At 51.5% G+C, this 21,394-nt stretch overlaps 1 protein-coding gene across 1 annotated transcript; it reads left to right on the forward strand.

Moving 5' to 3' along the window:
- The first annotated feature begins 5,745 nt into the window (after nt 1-5,745).
- On the forward strand, nt 5,746-7,438 carry LOC311581523 (uncharacterized protein C6orf15 homolog). The gene is made up of 2 exons (XM_084753877.1): nt 5,746-5,946; nt 6,128-7,438. Exons 1-2 carry the CDS (start codon nt 5,760-5,762, stop codon nt 7,189-7,191), a joined length of 1,251 nt encoding a protein of 416 aa, XP_084610003.1. The 5' UTR covers nt 5,746-5,759; the 3' UTR covers nt 7,192-7,438.
- The last annotated feature ends 13,956 nt before the right edge of the window (nt 7,439-21,394 follow it).

The following is a 21,394-nucleotide window of genomic DNA, read 5'->3' on the forward strand; positions in this document are numbered from 1 at the left end:
CTTCTTGGAGTCCTAGGTCTCTTCTTAGTACCTGGGTAGTACATGCCCTGTGCCTCTAGAGGGCGCACTGTCCCCCGTGTCCATTCGTAAATTTCGCTCAGCCTTCCCTATCTTTTACACCTCCTCCCACGGAGAAGGAAAAGAATAAATATTGACCGAACGGACAGCAGAGTTGCCAGGCTTCAAACTTACACCGCAGCCCCCGCCCCCGCTACTCCCCTCCCCAAAAAAATCCCTCATTAATTCCTTCTCTCCTCTCACCGTCTGAACACCCGTCCGCCCTGGGAGTCAGTCCCTGGCTTTTGAGTTTCTGGGACGCTGGACCAGTCCAGGCAAGATTCCTGGAGACTGAGCAGGAGCCTGGGTGCGGGGAGGCCAAGACAGCATTCGGTGTCACAGAGTACCAAGCCTGGTGACTCACTGGCCTACTTAGTAAGGTTCTGTGATAGAGCCAACAGTGTTCCCTCTACCTCCTCACCCCAAGGTCTGTTGTGGTAGACACTAGCCCAGGAAGGGTGTGTGTGTGTGTGTGTTAGACACTAGCCCAGGAAGGGTGTGTGTGTGTGTGTTAGACACTAACCCAGGAAGGGTTGTGTATGTGTGTTAGACACTAGCCCAGGAAGGGGGTGTGTGTGTACGTGTGTGTGTGCAGGAAGGGCCTCATTCCATGCACAAGGCTCTCAACACTTTTGAAAAGGAGCTCACTGCTGCCCTAGTGTCAGACCCATTCCCCTCCTATTAGGAAGGACAGAACAGGCTCCCAGGCAGAGTCCTGGTTCTGTCACCACTTAAGAGTTGTTGGTCCAGGGCTGGAGAGATGGCTCAGAGGCTAAGAGCACTGGCTGCTCTTCCAGAGGACCTGAGTTCAATTCCCAACAACCACGTGGAGGCTCACAAATATCTATAGTGTGATCTGATGCCCTCTTCTGGCCTGCAGGTGTACATGCAGCCAGAGCACTGTATACATTAAAAAAAAAAAAAAGGACAGAAATTAGGCAGTTTGTGTATGTCAACTCAAAATAAGGAACTAAACTCTAAGGTTCCTACTGGCCAGTTCAGAAAAGAATTTATTACTCTTGATGGCTGGTGAGGGTGGGGGGGGGTAGGGAGGAGTGAGAGGGTAGGTGGGGGCAGCCAGGGACACATGCCCGATAGCTTTCTTCAGGAAACTGAGAGCAATGGTGGTTACAGCCAGCAGGATGGCTCAGTGGATAGAGGAGTTTGCCCTGCAGGGCTGGTGGTGACCTCAGTCTGGTCCTCAGAGCCTGTGTAAAGCTGGAAGGAGAGAACAGGTTGTCTTTGGACTTCGATGTGCATGTTATGGCACACACAACACATATGTCATACGTGCACAAAACTAAATTTTAAAAAATTAAAAAGGCACTAGGCAGTGGTGGCACATGGCTTTAATCTAAGCATTCAGGGAGGCAGAGGGAGGCAGATCTCTGTGGGTTCAAGGCCAGCCTGGTCTACGAAGGGAGTCCAGGACAGCCAAGGCTACACAGAGAAAACCTGTCTTGAAAACAAAACAAAACAAATTAAAATTAAGAAAGGCAATTAAATACTTTTTATTAGCCGGGCATGGTGGCGCACACCTTTAATCCCAGCGCTCGGGAGGCAGAGGCAGGCAGATCGCTGTGAGTTCGAGGCCAGCCTGGTCTACAAAGTGAGTCCTGGACAGCCAGGGCTACACAGAGAAACCCTGTCTCGAAAAAACCAAAAAAGAAAAAAGAAAGAAAGAAAGAAAGCAGGCTGAGCAAGCCATGAGGAGCAAGCCAGTAGACAGCCCCCTCCATGCTCTCTGCATCAGCTCCTGCCCCCAGGTCCCTGCCTTGAGTTCCTGTCCTGACTTCCTTTGATGATGAACAGTGACGTGGAAGTGTAAGTCAAACAAACCCCGTCCTCCTTTTGGCGGTGGTGTTTCATCACAGCAATAGAAACCCTGACTAGGTCACCATGGGTGACCTTGAACCCCACCCGCCTGCTTCTACCTCCTGAGTGTTGTGATTACAGGTGTGTGCTAGCACGAGCAGTTTTCTGTGGTGCAGGAATGGTGTGCAGGGCTTCGTGTATGCCAGGTGGACGCTCTGGCAACAGAGCCGCACCCCCAGCCCCTCAAATGTATTTGTATTAGTTCACTTTCCACTGCTATAATACAACATCTGAGACCCGAAAATGTGTAGCAATACAGGTCAGTCTGGCTTGTAGGTCTCTGTTTCTTTGTTTCTTTGTTTTTTTCTTTTTTTAATATTTATTTATTACGTATACATTGTTTTGCCTGCGTGTACCCCTGCAGGCCAGAAGAGGGCACCAGATCTCATTGTAGATGGGTGTGAGCCGCCATGTGGTTGCTGGGAATTGAACTCAGGACCTCGGGAAGAGCAGGTGGCACCCTTAACCTCTGAGCCATCTCTCCAGCCCTTCTGTTCCTTTTTTTTTTTAAGCTCAGTTTTCAAAGTTCAAGATTGTGGATCCCACATCGGCTGGTTCTGAGCAGCATGGAGGAACTCAAAGTGAGGAGAAAGAGTTCACGGGGCAAGGCAGGATGCTGGGAAGGTTTGGGTTCACTGTTTGCTTATTTATTTGTTTATTTTTGTTTTTGTTTTTGAGACAGGGGCTCTCTTTACCCTAGATATCCTAAACCAGGAGCCATTGCTCCAGTGCCCTTTCTCTTTCTTTTAAACCTTTTTCTTTTGAGACAAAGTCTCACTAAGATGCCCAAGCTGCCCTTGAACTCATGCTGTAGCCCAGGTTGGACTTGAGTGTGCGGCCCCTCCAACTTCAGCCTCCAAGAGGTTGAAACTATAAACCTGAGGCCACCGGAGACTCCAAGGCTCAGTCTAATATCAATCTTTTCCCACAGGTGCTAATTCACTCCAACAAAGTCACCATTAATCTACCTCCCACTAGACTCTGCCTTTTAAAGGTTACGCGTCTCTCAATATCCCCACACTGGAGACTGGTGAGGGACACCCTCAAAGCATGTGTAAACCATAGCATTATCTATCTATCTATTTTTAAAAAGATATTTATTTGGGGACGGGAGAGATGGTTCAGAAGTTAAGGGCACTGACTACTCTTCCAGAGGTCATGAGTTCAATTCCCAGCAACCACATGGTGGCTCACAACCATCTATGATCTGATGCCCTCTTCTGGCCTGCAGGTATACAGGCAGGCAGGCACTGTATACATAATAATAAATAAATAAAAAAGGTTATTATTATTATTATGATGATGATGATGATGATGATGATGTTTTTTGAGACAGGGTTTCTCTATGTAGCCTTAGCTGTTCTGGACTCGTTTTGTAGACCAGGTTGGCCTCGAACTCACAGTGATCCACCTGCCTCTGCCTCACAAGAGCTAGGATAAGATATTTATTTATTATCTATATGAATTCGCTGTGTTCATGTACACCAGAAGAGGGCATTGGATCATAATACAGATGTTTGTGAGTCACCTTGTGGTTGCTGGGAATTGAACTCACAACCTCTGGAAGAGCATCCAGTGCTTTTAACCACTGGGCCATCTCTCCAGGCCCCCATAGCATCTATATTTAAAGCTAGACAAATCATCAGTAATCTCTTGCATTGACTCTCATGAAACTGTAGTTATGGGAGGCTGTTAGCCACCACATGTGTGCTGGGAACCAAACCCTGGTGCTCTGCAAAACTAACAATTACTCAGCTGGGCGGTGGTGGTGCACGCCTTTCGTCCCAGCACTCGGGAGGCAGAGGCAGGTGGATCTCTGTGAGTCTGAGGCCAACCTGGTCTACAAAGTGAGTTCCAGGACAGCTAGGGCTACACAGAGAAACCCTGCTTCGAAAAACCAAATAAATAAGTAAATAAATAAAGCAGCAGTTATTTTTAACTGCCAAGCATCTTCCCAGACCCTTTTTAATATTCTTTGGGTACCTCTGACTACCTGTATTAGGCAGGGTGTTGCCTCCACCCCAACACCAAACATGTCACCATCCTAATCCCTGGAATTTATGTTTATTTGGCAAAGGGTTCATGTCATTAGTCACCTGACCTTACCATAAAGGGATTATCCGGGTGGATCCAACTTAAACATAGTGCTTAAAATGTGGGCTTGAGAGGCAGAAGAGGAAGCCAGATGGTACAGAGTGGGGAGACCTGCTATGTCGGGGAGGAGAGCCAAGAGACCAGAAACACAGGTGGGCTTGCAATCCGGAAAGAGCCAGAGCTGGAGCCTCTCTAGAGCCTCCAGAGCAGGACTCAGTCCTCCAGGCCCCTCCATTTTAACCTGGAAAGACCCGATTTTGGACTTTTGTTCTAAAGTATGATCACAGGGCTGGAGAGACGGCTCAGTGGTTAAGAACACTGGCTGCTCTTAAGAAGATCAGAGTTTGGTTCCCAGCACGGACATCGGGAGCCTAGCAACTAACTGCCTGTAATTCCAGCTCTGGGAGACTGACGCCCTCTTCTGGCCTCTTTGGGCACTACACTCACATGCAGCCACCCCCAACCCCCAGGCACACACAGGCACATATAATTAAGAATAAAACAGAGCTGGAGAGTTGACTGTTCTTCCAGAGCATCTAGATTCACTTCTCATTATTTACAGTGCTTCCCTTCAGCCCCAGGGCATCCAAAGCCCACTTTTCACCTGCGAGAACATCAGGCGTTTGCGTGGCGCATACACATGCATGCAAGCAAAACATATGTACATAAAAAAATGACAAAGTAAATTAAAAATTTTTTTTTAAGTTTACGAATCGGGGGCTGGAGAGATGGCTCAGAGGTTAAGAGCACTGGCTGCTCTTCCAGAGGTCCTGAGTTCAATTCCCAGCAAACACATGGTGGCTCATGAGCATCTATAGTGAGATCTGGTGCCCTCTTCTGGTGATCAGGTGCACATGCAGGCAGAACATTGTGTACATAATAAATAACTAAATCTTAAAAAAAAAAGTTTACAAAATCATTTGCAAACTTGATAACAGGGGAGGTATGACAGCACATTCCTGTCATCCTTCCCTTGGGAAGCTGAGGCAGGGGGATTGTAAGTCTGAGGCCAGTCTCATAGCAAGACTCAGTCTTGCCCGGCGTGGTGGCGCATGCCTTTAATCCCAGCATTTGGGAGGCAGAGGCGGGCTGTGAGTTCGAGGCCAGTCTGGTCTACAAAGTGAGTCCAGGACCGCCAAGGCTAAAAAAAAAAAAAGACTCAGTCTTAACCCATCTCAGCTTCACCTCCCCCAAAAGAAAACCAGGTGATACAGGAATCAAACAAACAAGTGGAACAAAATAAAAACAAAACCCACAATCTAATGCATGCCGGGAACCACTAACTTGTGATGTCCTGTTACAGGAATGACGGGGAAATTACTACATCATGAGGTGTGTGGGGGGGAACACGACAAATTCTTCAGACTGAGGGCTTCACCTAGGAGCAGCTCTTCCACGGGGGGACGTTTGCACCCCAGGACCTCCAGCTTGTCAGCCAGGTGAAGATGTGGGGATGTATGAGTGAGTGGGGCGAGCTGGGGTGCGCAGTCTCATCCCAGAGGAGTGAGGCTGTCGGGTGTTGCTGCTGCTGGAGAGAAAGGCGGGGGGGGGGGGGGTTGAGAGAGGGAGAGAGAGGGAGAGAGGGAGAGAGAGGGAGAGAGAGAGGGAGCGCGCAGCATCCTAGGGCAGGGCTGACATCTAGGGGTGGGAATACAAGGAAGGAGCCGCTCGCGGGAACACCTAGTTCCTCTGGGACATTCAAGTGACACCTGTTGCCACAGAACAAATCAATAATGAGGGCAGACCTATTGTCCCTGGAACCACTGTCCCGGGCTGTCTCTGCTGTCCTCTGCCCCACCCACAGGATAAAGCCTGCTGTCTTGGGGACCAGGCAGATACTGGAGCCTAGCAAGATGCTGAGCCTCGCAGGTGGGAGCCGGGCTCCCTTGGGCCTGCTCCTGATCTGCCTGTATCTGCCAGGTACGAAGAGTACTGGGGTCCTCTTAGAATTAAGGGGAAAGGTAAAGGCAGGAGTGCGCTTAGGTTCCCCGTGGGAGGCGGCAGCACAAAAAGGGGCTTCCCGGGAAGGGCCAGGGAGTCAAAGGAGCGGCTGCCCCCCCCAATCTGATCCACTGACCGCTTCACCTTCCCTTTCCTTCAGGCCTTTTTGCACGGAGCATCGGGGCACCAGAGGAGAAAGCCTCCCCGCATTCCAGAAAGCCTTCCTTCACCGGCCTCTCCAACCCTGGACAGCCTCAGCCCAAGCTCGACCCCGTGAATAATGAGTTACCGAGGGTTCTTCCACAAGATAGCGCCCTACCCGAGGGCAGCTCTGGGATGCCCCACGGGCCTGCCTTCTGGGGACCGTCTCCCATGGAGCCCTGGCTCTCAGAGGACCCTCAGCAAGGGATGGCTGCTGCTGCCGCTGCTGAGGACGACTTGGAGCAGGTGCCGCCCGAAAGCCTGCCGTACCTCTCCAGAGGCAGCCAGTTGCCTGAGGCTTCCTCTGCACTGGTCAGGCAACCTTTTCCAGAGGCTTCCCGCCCCCAGGACTCAGAGCCTAGGTGGCAACCGGGTTCCAGACCACCGGGAACTGACGCAGAAGCCTTTGCTCAGCACCCGTTCTGGTTTCTCAGCCACAGGTCTCTGCCTGGTTCACCTGGGAGGATTCTAAATCCCGGAGCATCTTGGGGAGGTGGAGGAGCTGGAACTGGGTGGGGAACCAGGCCCATGCCGTTCCCTTCTGGAATATGGGGTAGCAATGGCCAAGTATCAGGGACTAGCATGGGGGGGAATAGTCGGTTCCCGGCAGGGAGCTGGGGGGGTAATGGTTGGGGTCCAGCAGGAAGCTGGGGGGGTAATGGTCGGGGTCCAGCAGGGAGCTGGGGGGGTAATGGGCGGGGCCCAGCAGGGGGCTGGGCGGGCAATGGTTGGGGACCAGGGAGCTGGGCGGGTAATGGTCGGGGCCCAGCAGGGGGCTGGGCGGGTAATGGACGGAACCCAGCAGGGGGCTGGGGGGGTAATGGACGGAACCCAGCAGGGGGCTGGGCGGGTAATGGTTGGGGACCAGGGAGCTGGGCGGGTAATGGGCGGGGCCCAGTAGGGGCCTGGGCTGGTAATGGTCGGGGCCCAGCAGGGGGCTGGGCAGGGAACAGTTGGCGTCCAGGAGGGCGCTGGGGGACTAATTGTGGGTATCCAGCAGGCAGCTGGGGACCCACTTGTTAGTTCAGCAGGTAGCTGGAGGCAGCGGGGGACACAATAGTCACAACAGGCTTCCTCCAGGAGCCGGACCTCCTGGCTCTTCTCGGAGCCTCCCTATTCTCCAACCCTCCGCTTGCAGTGGGGTTAGAAGTCAACACGAAGCACCAGTCGGGCTGGGTCACATGGTTTCCCCTTCTCTGCCCATTTTCAAAGCTTTTCCTCTGTTGAACCGAGTTGGTTGCCAATAAACACAAACAGTTCTTGAATTTGATTTCTCTCCCCTGGTCATTTTTTTCTGGGAGTAGAGGCAGTGCGCCTTGGGACCGCCACGTTTTCTAGCCATCCCTGTCTCTCTAGGGTCCCTGTGTACCCCGTCTTGTTGTCTTTATCTTTAGGGGAGAAAGATCAAAGCCCAGGAACTTGAGGGTGGGCCTATTCTATGCTCTTACCCCTGTCTCGATGGGGGAGTTGGTTGCACGTGGTCCTGGAGGAGGCCAGGAGGAAGGCCACCTGTGGCAGGAGGGCGGGAGGGAGGAGCTGCACCAAGCCGGCACCTGGCCAGGAGGGACCTTTCCACTCACAGAGCACAGGATACACGTATGGAGGGTGCTTTGATCTCCCTCACACGCACCACTTAGCGCTTTGTGTGCAGAGAGCCACGGACTGAACAAAAAGCAGCCTGGATGGAGGAACAGAGAAAAGGCGGCCGGCAGCCCCACCCGTGGCGGCACCTGCTGCTTGGCTCTCACTCGCTCACCCAGCCCCTTCCTTTGCCTGAGCTGTGGGTCTCCCCCTCCACCCTTTGGCTTCCCCAGGAGCTCAGCATCCTGGGAAGCAGCGGGTGAAGACAGAAGTCAGTGGGCACAGGCGTGGCTGCACTTCCTCCACTGTGTACCCGCTCTCAGTGGTCCCGGGGTGTGTACCCTCCGTACACCCCCGATCCAGGAGGCTTGGCAGCTTGTAGGAGGGGAACGGGTGGAGCCCGAGGGAAGGGGAGTGGGGCTTGCTCCCTGGTATCTGTGGTGAGAATTCCTTGCCGAGCACTTCCTCATAAGCTCACGTTTCCCCTAACCAACCACACTTCTGTGTCCCCTCAACCTTCTCGCCCACCTCTTTTCCCTCCTTGGACTCCTGACTTTTTTCAGGGTTAGAACAGGGGTCTCTTTTCAGCTTCTCTTTCCCACAGGTCCAGGGTCATCTCAGGCTTGAAAGGTCATTTCTCTCTCTAGTTGCCCACCTTGCCGCAGTCACTCCGATGTGCCTATTTAAGTCTCTCAGACCCATTACAATTGTACCCATGAAGCCGGACATGGTGGCGCACGCCTTTAGTCCCAGCACTCGGAAGGCAGAGGCAGGCGGATTGCTGTGAGTTCGAGGCCAGCCTGGTCTACAAAGAGAGCCCAGGACAGCCAAGGCTAACACAGAGAGACTCTGTCTCAAAAAACAAAACAAAACAAAAAACAATTGTACCCACGACACAAGGACCTCATATGTTCACCGTTGCACCTCTGGAACAGGGCAAGTGCTCAACAAACATCCAAAGAGTAGGCAAATGCTCTGTCTGTCTGTCAGTCCATCCATCCATCACGCACCCCCTCACCCACCCACAAGCAGCATTGAACTGAGTGTGGTCTCCATAGGCCCGTGTGTTACAGGCTTGGTCTCCAGCCTGGAGCCCTGAGGAGGCTGTGGCAGCCTTAGGAGGTTAGAGGGCCCAGCAGGGAGGTCTTCAGGTCACTGGGGAGAGGTGATGTCAAATACGATCTCAGACAGGACCCTGGCCTCTTTTTCTCTTTGCTCCCTGCTTTTCCGTGAGGTGAGTGGTTTATTTCCTTAGCGTGCTCCCGCCGGAAGACCTGCCTCTCACCACAGGCCCCCCCAAACAACAGGGGCAACCTTGAAAACTGTGAGTGCAGACAAAGCCTTCCTCTGTGAGTCTCAGATGTGCTGTGGTAGCCCCAGCCAACACCAGGGCTCAGGCTCCTCTTCCTCCCACGCTGTCCTCAAGCACTGGGCTGTGCAGAGTCCAAGCCGAAGGGCTCCTCCTCAGGAGACTGTTCTTGGCCTGGTTCATTATTTCACCCTTGTCATTACCTGTGATGGAAAATGTTTTAAGATTCTCAGAGACAAGAAGCAACTCAGGGCAGAGGCAGCAGTGACCTCAGCCTGGTTTTTCTCACCCATCCTGGGAGTGTAAGGCGATTAGCTGCAAAGCCAACTAACTTTTACTGCCTGTGCCAGTGGACGAGGTGTGTACACAGGTCCTTCCAGCTAATCTCCCGTCCCCCTGCCTCAGGAAAGCGCTGCAGTGGCCCTGGCACAGGGCAGGTCCTGAGACCCAGAGTGGGGAGAGGGCTTGCACTCAGGCAACACCGGAGTTGGCAAGTGTTGCTGGTGACTTGTGGAAGCTGGAACGGCAGTGGTTAAAGAGGGCTGTGCGTAGCTGTGTTCTGTACTGAGACTTCTGGAACTAATTTTGGTTTTCTTTATATTTTTGGTTGTGAGCCTAGCCTTTCACGGCTGAGCCATCTCTCCAGCCCATTTTGCCTTCTTTAAAAGACACGGAAATATTATAAGAATATGTTTTCATTTTAATCCCAGGTGTGGGGCGTGGGGGCTGCGTCACAGCAGCTGACTATGATTGGTCTCGCGCCCTGGCAGAGGCGTGGTTTTGCCAGCCGAGGATAGTTTCTGGGAGTGTGTGAGGTTTGGAATTCTGGGAACTTTTTTTTTTGGAGGATGCATAAATGCTGGGGCCCCCATAGGTGTGCTGGGTGGTTGTTGGTCATTCAGGGGGGTTGGCTGCCGCTTGTTAGTAGTTGTGCTCAAAAAAGAAACAAGAAGAAATAATTAGATTTAAGGTTCTCCCCCCAATCCTTCTTTCTCTCCTATCTAGTGATTGGGGTCAAAACAGGGGGGATAAAGAGTGAGAAAAAGAAGAACCCACAAAGTAGCAAAGAGCAGCTACAGTGACCAGCTACATGTCAGAGTGGTCTTCAAAGAAAGACTTATTTATTTATTTATTTATTTATTTTGGCTTTCGAAACAGGGTTTCTCTGTATAGCCTTGGCTGTCGGGGACTCACTTTGTAGACCAGGTTGGCCTGGAACTCACAGTGATCCCCCTGCCTCTGCCTCCTGAGTGCTGGGATTAAAGGAGTGCGCCACCATGCCCAGCCGAAAGATTTATTTTTAAGCCTATGAGTGTTGTGTTTTCATGTATGCATGTTTACTGCAAGTCCATGGTACTGAATGAGGTCAGAAAAGGGCGTTGGGTCTCCTGGAGGTGGAGTTTTAGGCAATTTATTTACACATTACAGTCCATCACTGAGAGAAGCCAGGCCAGGAAACCAAGCAGAGGCTAGGGAGGCTCGCTGCTCACCAGCCTGCTCTCCCTGGCTCACTCAGTTTGATTTCTTCCACTACCCAGGACCACTTGGTCAGCGGCGGCACCTGCCACAACCATCTGTACCCTTCTGCATCAATCACTAATCAATAAAATGCCCCACAGGCTTGCCAATCTGTGACTACACCCGAACTCCCTGAGTGAGCTCCCGTATCCACCTGCCATCCCCAGTCCTGGGCTAAAGGCCGTAGTGACCACGGCAGACATTTCCGAGGCCTTGTGAGGACGTGGCCACACGTTCCACGGATTTTCATAAGTTTCTTGAAGGATAAGGAGAAGGTGAGTAGCAGACAGAGCGTGTCCCCCCAGCTGACAGGTAGGCAGCTGATTGACAGAGAGGCAGGGCAAACCCGCACATCTGACCCTCCAGTGATGTGAGAGAAACCAGTGAGCAGGTGAGAACGGCCCGGCTAGCGTAAGGACCACTTACTGTGTGGGCTAGTGAGTCTCGCCACCTCCGTGCCTTCCCGTGTCCGGCAGCTCTGTGACCTGACACTGGCTCTCCGGTTACCTGTAAGAGGGAAATGACTATAGTCATGTTAGAGAATTGGGCTGGCCTCGTAACATATTCAGGTCACAGTAGGTATAGAGTGCATGAGAGATATCACCAGCTTCTTGAGAGAGGAACGCCAGTGTGCAGAGTTTGGAACACTGTGAGGTCTTTAATTCACTGATGCCTAACCAGGCCTTCTAGGAGCTGCCCTTGCCGCTGGCCCGCTGTTCAGCCCTAGGCCACCTACTTTGTGTCCCTGTGAACTGGTCCAACTGAGGCATTTTGTGTACATGAGATACAAACCTTTATCTTATGATCACAGTGGTTTCCATGTGGCTGTCCTGGACTCACTTTGTAGACCAGGCTGGCCTCGAACTCACAGTGATCCGCCTGCCTCTGCCTCCCGAGTGCTGGGATTAAAGGCGTGCGCTGCCACCACCACCCAGCAACATTATTACACTGTTAATAAATTTGAATATGTGTGTGTGTGTGTTAACAGATTATTTTGAAGGTCTTAAAAAAAAAGTAAACAATCTGAGGGAAAAAAAATTGCACACAGCCGGGCATGGTGGCGCATGCCTTTAATCCCAGCACCCGGGAGGCAGAGGCAGGCGGATTGCTGTGAGTTCGAGGCCAGCCTGGTCTACAAAGTGAGTCCAGCCGGGCGTGGTGGCGCACGCCTTTAATCCCAGCACTCAGGAGGCAGAGGCAGGCGGATCGCTGTGAGTTCGAGGCCAGCCTGGTCTACAAAGCGAGTCTAGGACAGCCAAGGCTACACAGAGAAACCTTGTCTCAAAAAACCAAAAAAAAAAAAAAAAAAAAAAAAAAAAAAAAAAAAAAACCAAAGTGAGTCCAGGACAGTCAAGGCTACGCAGAGAGACCCTGTCTCGAAAAGAAAAAAAAATTGCCCAGATGACACTCATTAAATAAGTGTGGTGGTTGAGCCAGCCGGGCGTTCCCTTCTGCAGCTCCAGAAGCGACTTCTGTGGTCCTGAAGGTTCTTACACTTCCGGGGGTGGTGCGGGTGGGGTGGGGGGTGCGCGGAACCTTGGCAATCAACGCTGCCTTGTAATCATGTGAATCTACAGTAGCAATCGAATGTTTCTTTTCTTCCTAAGAAATCAGTTTCAATCTTCAAACTCTGCCTTTTTTTTTTTTAAGGTAAGATGCACAGGAGACGCTGCAGTGAGACAGGCCCGGCTGTCTGGTCCAGGTCGCCGCGGTGGGCGAGGACTGCAGATCCACCGTCTGTTCCGATGACTTTTCCTGCGTTAATCTTCTCATTTTCCACTATCCCCTCGACGCTGTCCGTGAGGCCGGGTTTTCTGCAACCTGCGTCTGTCCCTCCAGCATCTGCTCTGACTCCGTGGCGGACCCTGCAAACCGCAACCACCCGGATACCGGTCCGCGCCTGTGCTGTTGGTCCTGAGTTCCCTGCACCGTGTCACCGACTCCCAGAGCAAACCGCTTCGGTTGTAAGTGTGAAAATATTTTTAATTAAAAAATCTAGTGGGCTGGAGAGATGCCTCATAGGTCAAGGGCGCTGACTGCTCTTCCAGAGATCCTTAGTTCGATTCCCAGAAACCACATAGTCGCTCACTACCATCGATGGTGTGATCTGGTGCCCTCTTGTGGCCGCAAGTGTATGTGCAGGCAGAGCACTGCATACATAATAAATAAATCTATTTTAAAAGTCTACATTGACTATTATTATATAATCCCTTCCCTCTTTTGAAATGTTGACTTGATCATTTAGCATTATTAAATATACATTTCTTTTTTCTTTTTCTTTTTTGGTTTTTCTTTCTCTTTTTCTTTTCTTTTCTTCCAAGACAGGGTTTCTCTGAACTTGCTTTGTAGACCAGGCTGGCCTCGAACTCACAGTGATCCGCCTGCCTCTGCGTGTGCCACCACGCCCGAAATATAACTGTTTGATATTGTGGGGAGTAAGGAAGTGAGTTGACTCGGATCGCTCTCATGTTTAGTGATTTCTGGTGCCTGTTTTTGATGCTGCCTTCCCTTGCATTTTTGCCTTTGTCAGTATTTGCCAGACATCTCTTGGAAAACGAATCCTGTTAGATTTACTTGCTTTATGTGCATGACCATTTCGTGTACCACAGGCATGGCTGAGGTGAGAAGAGTTACAGGCAGTTGTGAGCCCCAGGTGGTTGCCGGGAACTGAACCCGGTCCTCTGGAAGAGCAGCCGGTGCTCTTAACCACAGAGCCGTCTGTCCAGCTCTTGCCAGAGGCCTTATTTCAGAGAAAGTTCATGCCGAGAGCTGGGCTACTCGGCGTCCTCACAGCGCTGAGCAGGTGTAGATTCCTTCCCTACTCAGGGAATGAGAGCGTTCCTCCCCAAGTGCGCTTACAGGAGGCAGGTCCGTCAGGTCTGAGGGCCATCCCCCATCCCTCCCCTCCCCCCTCCCCCCTCCCCCACCCTCCACCCCACTTTTGACTGAAGCTGTCTTCTGGACCATCATGTGAACAGTGCCTTTGAGCATTACAATCCCAGGGGCTCCCCTGGCCTCCATTTACTGTAATTACCATCCCCCTCCCGCCCCTGCCCCCACAGCTTTTGTGTCTGCGAGTGAACAATGGCAGACTCCTGCAGACCCCTTGTTCTTACCAGCACTTTGTTCTTGAAGACATCTTTGCTTTCTGGTAGAGGGCAGAACATTCCAGTCCTGTCCTGGTCCCCCCTGACCGGGGGCAACCAGCCCTAGCCTAGAGCCTCACATTCTAAGGTGCTCCCCTCTGCCTCTCTCTGTGTCTCCCTCCCCCTCTCTTTCTCCCTCCCTTCCCCCCTCCCCTTTTTCTAAGATTTATTTTTAGTTAAGACTCATTTATACATGTAAAAAAAAAAGTGTTTGGCCGGCTCGCACATCTGTGCGCTGGCTGCACTGTGCCCACCTGCGCGCTGGCTGCACTGTGCCCGGTGCCCACTGAGGTCAGAGGAGGGCGCCAGATCCCCTGGAAGTGGAGTCGCTGATGGTGTTAGGGCCACCTGTGGGCTCTGGGAACCGAACCCCCGTCCTCTGCAAGAGCAGCAGGTGATCTTAACTGAGCCATCTCTCCCGGCCCCAGCAGTGGAGGCTGGGATTTGAAAGCACAGACAAGGTGCTGGCATCCGCATAAAGGGTGCTGGTAAATAGGGCGGAGCTCAGTGATGGCGCAGTTGGTCCCCAGCATCGGGAATCAAAAGAACAGGTTCATCTGCTGACTAAATTTTAGATAGACAAGTGATGTCAAATCACCAAATTTTCCAACTTAAAGATATGTATTGTACTTCTGTTTGTTTGTTTGTTTGTTTAATTTTTGAAGCAGGGTATCACACAGTCCAGTCTGGCCTTCCATAAGCTGTGTGCCTGTGAGTCTCCTTAAACTCTTAGCCCTTCTGCCTCTACCTCCCAATGTGTGTGTGGGCGCACACATACACACAGATTCTTTAAAAAATTTGCCAGCCATGATGGCGCACGCCTTTAATCCCAGCACTCGGGAGGCAGAGGCAGGTGGGTCACTGTGAGTTTGAGGCTAGCCTGGTCTACAAAGCAAGTCCAGGACAGCCAAGGCTACACAGAGAGACCCTGTCTCAAAAAAAAAAAAAAAGAATTTTTTTTCCAGCCATGATGGTGCACACCATTAATCCTAGCACTCAGGAGACAGAGGCAGGTGGATCTCTATGAGCTCCAGGCCAGCCGAGGCTACATAGTGAGGCTTTGCCTCAAAATTAGTATGTGTCTGTATGTCTGTGTGTGTGTGTGTGTGTGTCTGTCTGTCTGTCTGTCTGTCTGTCTGTCTGTCTGTCTGTCTGTGCTCCACATGGCATGCAGGAGCCTGTGGGGGCCAGAAAAGGACAAGGGATCTGTGGATCTGGAGTTACAGGCAGTTGTGAGCCCCCTGACACAGGTGCTGCACTGACCTGGTGGCCTCCCCACCCCACCCCCCAGCTGCTGAGCTGTCTTCAAGCCCACAATGCACCTTTTCAAATGACATCTTTGTCCGCTGATGGGCTGTGAGGGGGTAAGTGTGGGTGAGCGAGGAGGAGGCCGACCAGGATGTTCCCAGGAGCTTCTGTAAGGAAAGGATGCTGTGTGCACAACTGAGGCGCCCAAGGCTTGCCAGGAGCCGGCTCCAGACGGGCAAGTCACGGGAAGAAATGAGTCTTCGGGTGTTTCCAGAGGGCCTGGCCCGGTGCGTGGCGGAGGTGCCTTTGGTTAATTATTAAATGTGTTTCCTGTTTATGCCCTTCTCTCTCACGCGGGGATCCTTGTGGCCTCCTGCTCAGTGCTTAGTCAGGCTCTTTCCTAATTGTTTCACAGGCTCTGTCACCTCTGTCACCTCTGTGCGCTAAGCCGTCACACCACTCCCTGCTTACAGGCTCCCTGGCTGCAGACCTGGAGCCCACATGGAGGGTCAGTCCTGCCTTGCAGCCACCTCACCCTCTGCCCTGGGCAGATCCTAACCCTCACCTTGGCCAGGCATGGCGGTCAAAACATTTGCTGAGCCAAATAACACGTTCATAAATGCTGCAGGCACCCGCCCACTGCCCCGCCTGTTGACCTCCCGGATGACCTGCCCTTAAAGTCGGGGTCACCGAGAAACCTGCCCCTGTCATCCGCCCACCTCTTCCTCCGTCTAGTAAATGGTCCGTTCACCTACTGGATTCTAGGTCCAGCGGTGATCACAAAATCTGGGGAACCTCAGGGGCGTACGAGGGTCAAGGGTGGACAAGGGGAAGGGGTGCGTGGTTCAGAGGGAAAAGTAAACCTGAACTGCCCGTGGCTGCCGTAAAAGGGCTGGAGCTGAGGCTGCCGCCTGCTGGTGAGGTGTTTGCTTCCCTGGCACAGGCGCCTGGGTCTGATCTCCAGCACAGCAGGCCTTAAGAAGCCGGGCGAGGGGCTAGAGATGGCTCGGTGGAGAAGAGCAATTGCAGGGCACCTGGATTTGGTTTCCAGCCAACATGGCGGCTCACAACCATGCTTAACTCCAGTTCCAGGAGATCCAGTGCCCTCTTCCGTCCTCTGTGGGCACCTGGTGTGCACATAGCGCACATCCATGCATGCGTTCATACACATATAATAAAAATAATAAATCCTTTTTTTTTTTAACTTTTTTTTCTGAGACAGGGTCTCTCTGTGTATCCTTGGCTGTCCTGGACTCACTTTGTAGACCAGGCTGGCCTTGAACTCACAGCGATCCGCCTGCCTCTGCCTCCCGAGTGCTGGGATTAAAGGCGTGCGCCACCACACCCGGCATAAATCTTTTTTTTTTTTTTTTTGGTTGTTTGAGACAGGGTTTCTCTGTGTAACCTTGGCTGTCCCAGACTCACTTTGTAGACCAGGCTGGCCTCAGAACTCACAGCAATCCACCTGCCTCTGCTTCCCAAGTGCTGGGATTACAGGTGTGTGCCACCACGCCCGGGCTGGGGAGAAGGAGGCAGTTAGGTACAGGGGCTCACTGGCTGGCCAGCCTGCTCCACGTCCCAATGCGAGGCCCTGTCTCAGAATACAAGGTTCATGCATAGAGCTTGAGAAGCAGACGTTGTCCTCTGGCCTTCCCGCCCACTCGCATCTGCGCACTTGTGTGAACATTAACTTAAAATAGTTTTGCTAAGAATTCAGGAATAACTGCTAATTACATTTAGCTGCTAATTAAGTGAGCATGAGGGTCTGTGTCCTCGGCTACTGGTCAGGCTGGAGGGAGCGCACAGTGAGGAGCGGCCAGGACGAAGGCCCCTGGACCACCCTACTCCGGTGACTCCATTTGGAGGCTGAAAGGCAGGCAGGGGCGGAGAGGTCTGCACTGGGCTGACCCCGCCTGTGTGGGGGGAGCCCACGGAGGGAGGGTTGTGGCGGTTACTCCGGCGGAGGAAGCTCTCCAGACTGTTCAACTTCTTACTTTGTTCTTTTCCGAGGACCGTGCCGAGTGGTTCACAATGAGACCAGAACAACCAGCCGGCCAAGCCCGTGCACCCGCAGGTGACTCACACGTGAGTGTCCTGACCGCTGGCCACCTCCCCGTGTTCACGCTGCCTTTCTCATGACACTAAATAATTACAGCTGTGGCTGGTGTAGCTAATGGGGCAGCCATAAGCTCCCTCCACCTCAGTTTCCAAATCTGTGAGATGGGGGTAGTCAGAGCTCCCACGTGCTGCGCCTGTTGGGATGGGGAACCATGATACTAACATGGTAGGTGCTGAGCACTGCGTCCCACTGGCTTTAGATGCTAAATCAAAGCTCATATAAATGACCCTGCAGGCTTTTGCAGGCCTGGGCTTCACTGCGACCTGGTTGAGATGTCCCTCCAATAGCCATCTCTCCCGACTCTGACTTCATGGTCATCACTAGGGTGTCTGATTGGCAGCCGGGCTCTCCTAGGTAGCTTGCATCCCAGACTATGGCCAGGAACATTTCACCTTGGTAGCTAAGTGGCCAGATACTGGAGACCCAGCAATAACCTTGAATTCGACTCAGTTTCTTTTCTGGGTGTGGGGGTTGTTCTGAAGCTGAGGGTCTTGGGACCTCATGGCTGCTCTGGCTAAGGCTTGCACATGCAGCGTAGCCCCTTGGCCTCAGAAGGCAAGCCCCATGTGTGATGAGTGAGGGTCGGCGCTGAGGGACCAAATCCCACGGCATCAGGACCCAGATCAGGCGTGGCATGGACGCACGTGAAGCCGTGGGCTGGTGGTGGATGGGACGAGCTGCACCCACTTCTGCTTTGTAGCGCACGGGTAGGTCTCGTCACTCCCCTCTTGACGGGGATAACATGATGAGTCATGGGACTCACTCAGCACAGCTGCTGTTCCCATCATTACCAAGGCTGTAATCATTAATTTTTCCCAATGCAATTCAGTAAGAGGGTGCAGTAATGCACGGAGAGATGGCTCAGAGGTTAAGAGCACTGGCTGCTTTTTGGGAGGCTCTGAGTTAATTTACTGGCAACACAGGGTGGCTCACAACCATCAATATTGTGATGTGAAGCCCTCTTCTGGCCTGCAGGTGTACATGCAGATAGAGCGCTCATATATGTAAAACATAAATAATTATTTTTTTAAAAAAGCACCTGTAATCCTTGGTTAAGCCACGAGAGGGCAGGCTTTGCCTGCAAAAGATGGCACCATGGTATCCAGAGCCTGCCCTCTAGTGGCCAATCTGGGGATGAAAAGTGTAAGGAGCAGACCTGTGCATCTGTGACTCTGGGTTTCCAGCAGTTATGGAATTTTTTATGACCTTGGGCTTCCCCAGAGGGTCTGAGGGCAGCTGGGATTCTCAGCAGAAGATGTCAGTCACTGCACAGGTCTCACCAAGGAGGCTCACCAGTGGGCTTTATCCCACAACATTTTGACCTTGTCAATGGTTTAGAAGGCGAGTCCATTAGGATTTCTCATGTTGTGGCTTTGTGTGCAGATCCAGTGTGAACGTTGTCATTGAGCCTTTATATGTATGACTCAGTGGCATTGGTTACCTCATACAGTGTTAGGCAACCCCCTCCCCCAGGTTCCACACTTTCCCATCACTGCAGCAAGCTCTCTGCCCACTGAACGCTGACACTTGTCACCTGCTCGGGGACCCTGGTGGTTCCCGATCTCCTCAGGCATGGCTGTCCCTTAGTGACTGGAGGAGCCTCCACGTGTGTCCTGTTGTCAGCACACGTTCCACACAATGGCCATGGCAGTGGGTGAGCACATCTTAATGTATCTTTTCACAGATTTTAACGACCCAAGAAAATTCACACTAGGCCAGATGGTGGCAGCGCATGCTTTTAATCCAGCACTTGGGAGGTAGAGGCAGGTGGATCACTGTGAGTTCGAGGCCAGCCTGGTCTACAGAGTGAGTCCAGGACAGCCAAGGCTACACAGAGAAACCCTGTCTTGAAAAACAAACAAAAATCACACTGATTATATTTGTATAGTGCAATGATTGGTGGATGGTGTTTGTGTCTGTGCAAGCGTGTGCCATGGCCATGGGTCAGCTGTGGGAGTCAGTTTCCCTGTCCCACCATGTGCACAGATGACAACACGTTACTGATGAGGTCCATGGGTGTCACACTAAGGAAGGACACAAAAGCCTTTCCCTTTGCTGTAGTGTCACCAGGAGAGTGATTTGGATTCTCTGTGTCACCCTCACTGTTGAGGCCAGCCTGGTCCTCTGTCTGTCCTGCAACTGCCATGCAGCTCTGTCCCTGAGTCTGTGTGTCTGTGTCGTGTGAGTTGTGTGTGTCTGTGTTGTATCAGACAAGTGTGTCTGTCACTATGGGCTTTTTTTATTTGTTTTGTTTTTCCAGACAGGGTTTCTCTGTGTAGCCTTGGCTATCCAGGACTCACTTTGCAGACCAGGCTGGCCTTGAACCTGCTGTGATCTGCCTGCCTCTGCCTCCCGAGTGCTGGGATTAATACCATGTTCGGCATGTCCCTATGTGCTTTACATTTTGTTTTGAAATAATTTCTGAATTTGTTAATGTACTGGGTGTCTGAAGCATTTTCCAATAACATTAGCACAGGCTTAAGCACTTTCCCTTGTATTCTTGTTTGGCTGAGAAAAAATTTTAACTTTATTCTTATTTCTTTGTTTTTAGTGTGTGTGTGTGTGTGTGTGTGTGTGTGTGTGTGTGTGTGTATGTCAAAGGATAGTAAAAACACTGAGGAAGTTTGATTTCTTCTTCCCCGTGTGGGTTCTGGGGATCAAATATAAGTCAGAGGGCTGGCAGGGAACTCCCTCACCTGCTGAGCCATCTTACATGCCCATCTGAGCATATTTATGTTGTCCTGATTTTATGAGTATGTAAAACAGGTCTTCAAATTAAACATGTATAGATCATTACAAATGATGGAAAGAAAGCACAGGGGCTAGAGAGATGGCTCGGCAGTTAAGAGCACTGGCTGCTTTCCCAAAGAGCCTGAGTTCAATACCTGGTAACCCCATGCTGGCTCACAACCATCTATAATGTGATCTGATGCCCTCTTCTAACCTGCCAGTATCCATAAATATGGGAAATCATATACGTAAACATAAATAAATCTTTTAAAAAGCACCTGTTATCTTGAGCTTCGCCACTAGAGGGCAGGCTCTACCTGCAGGAGATGCCACCATGGTATGCAGAGCCTGCCCTCTAGTGGCGAATCTGGGAATGACAGGTGTCAAGAGCAGGCCTGTGCATCTGCGACTCTCGGTTTCCACCAGTTATGGAATGTTGACTTATGGTCCGGCTGGTGCTGGGGGACTTCTCGGTCCTCTTTTTTTTATGATCTTGGGATTTCCCAGAGGGTCTGAGGGCAGCTAGGATTCCAGGGAGAAGATGTCAGCCACTGAGTAGGCCTCACCAAGGAAGCTCAGTAGTAGGTTTGTCTCTCATCATGTTTTTTGCTTATTTAGACTTTTACAATGGTTTAGAAGGCGAGTCCATTAAGATTTCTCATGTTGTGGCTTTGTGTGCAGATCTAGTGTGAACATTGTTATTGAACCATTTACATGTATGACTCAGTGGCGCTGGTTACATCACACAGTGTTAGGCCACGGCCACCACCCACAGGTTCCACACTTTCCCATCGCTGCAGCAAGCTCTCTGCCCACTGAACGCTGACACTTGTCACCTGCTCGGAGACCCTGGTGGTTCCCAATCTCCCCAGGCATGGCTGTGCCTTAGTGACTGGAGAAGCCTCCACGTGTGTCCTGTTGTCTGCACACGTTCCACACAATGGCCGTGGCAGTGGGTGAGCACATCTTAATGTATCTTTTCACAGATTTAACAACCTAACAACAATCACGCTAGGTTGGGCGTGGTGGCGCACACCTTGAATCCCAGCATCTGGGAGGCAGAGGCAGGTGGATTGCTGTGAGTTCGAGGCCAGCCTGGTTCACAAAGTGAGTCCAGGACAGTGAAGGCTACACAGAGAGACCCTGTCTTGAGAAACCAAAAACTAAAAACAAACAAACAAACAAACTTTCTTGCTTGCACTTTGCTAATCTATTACATGAATGTATGTGGGTCCTTGAAAATAATTTTTCGCCTGTAATTATAAACTGTTTAATCATGTAATATTGGGGAAATGCTTTTTTTTTAACTTGTGCTCTTGGTAATCATTCACCTGAAGAAAAATTAGAATGCAACCACATTGTGATCTTTATATTGCTTGACAATTTTGCTGGGATATATAAGCTGTGGAGGAAGAAATAAAGTTGTTGGAGCTTGTTCAGTGGAGCCTCGCTTCAGGCAGCCAGTGTGCGTGCCTCTGTGTGTGTGTGTGTGTGTGTGTGTGCGCGCGCGTGTGTGTGTTCACCCTTCTCACCGGCCCCAGAGAATTAAGTTCTTGCTCCCTCAGAGAAAAGCCT

This window comes from Acomys minous, assembly GCF_964271855.1.
Source record: "Acomys minous genome assembly, chromosome: 13".
Taxonomy (NCBI): Eukaryota; Metazoa; Chordata; class Mammalia; order Rodentia; family Muridae; genus Acomys; species Acomys minous.

Coding starts and splice junctions, on each gene's coding strand:
- LOC311581523 (XM_084753877.1), top strand. CDS start 5,760: ATGAGGGCAGACCTATTGTCCCTGGAACCACTGTCCCGGGCTGTCTCT. Junction 5,947..6,127: donor GATCTGCCTGTATCTGCCAG/GTACGAAGAGTA, acceptor CCTTTCCTTCAG/GCCTTTTTGCACGGAGCATC.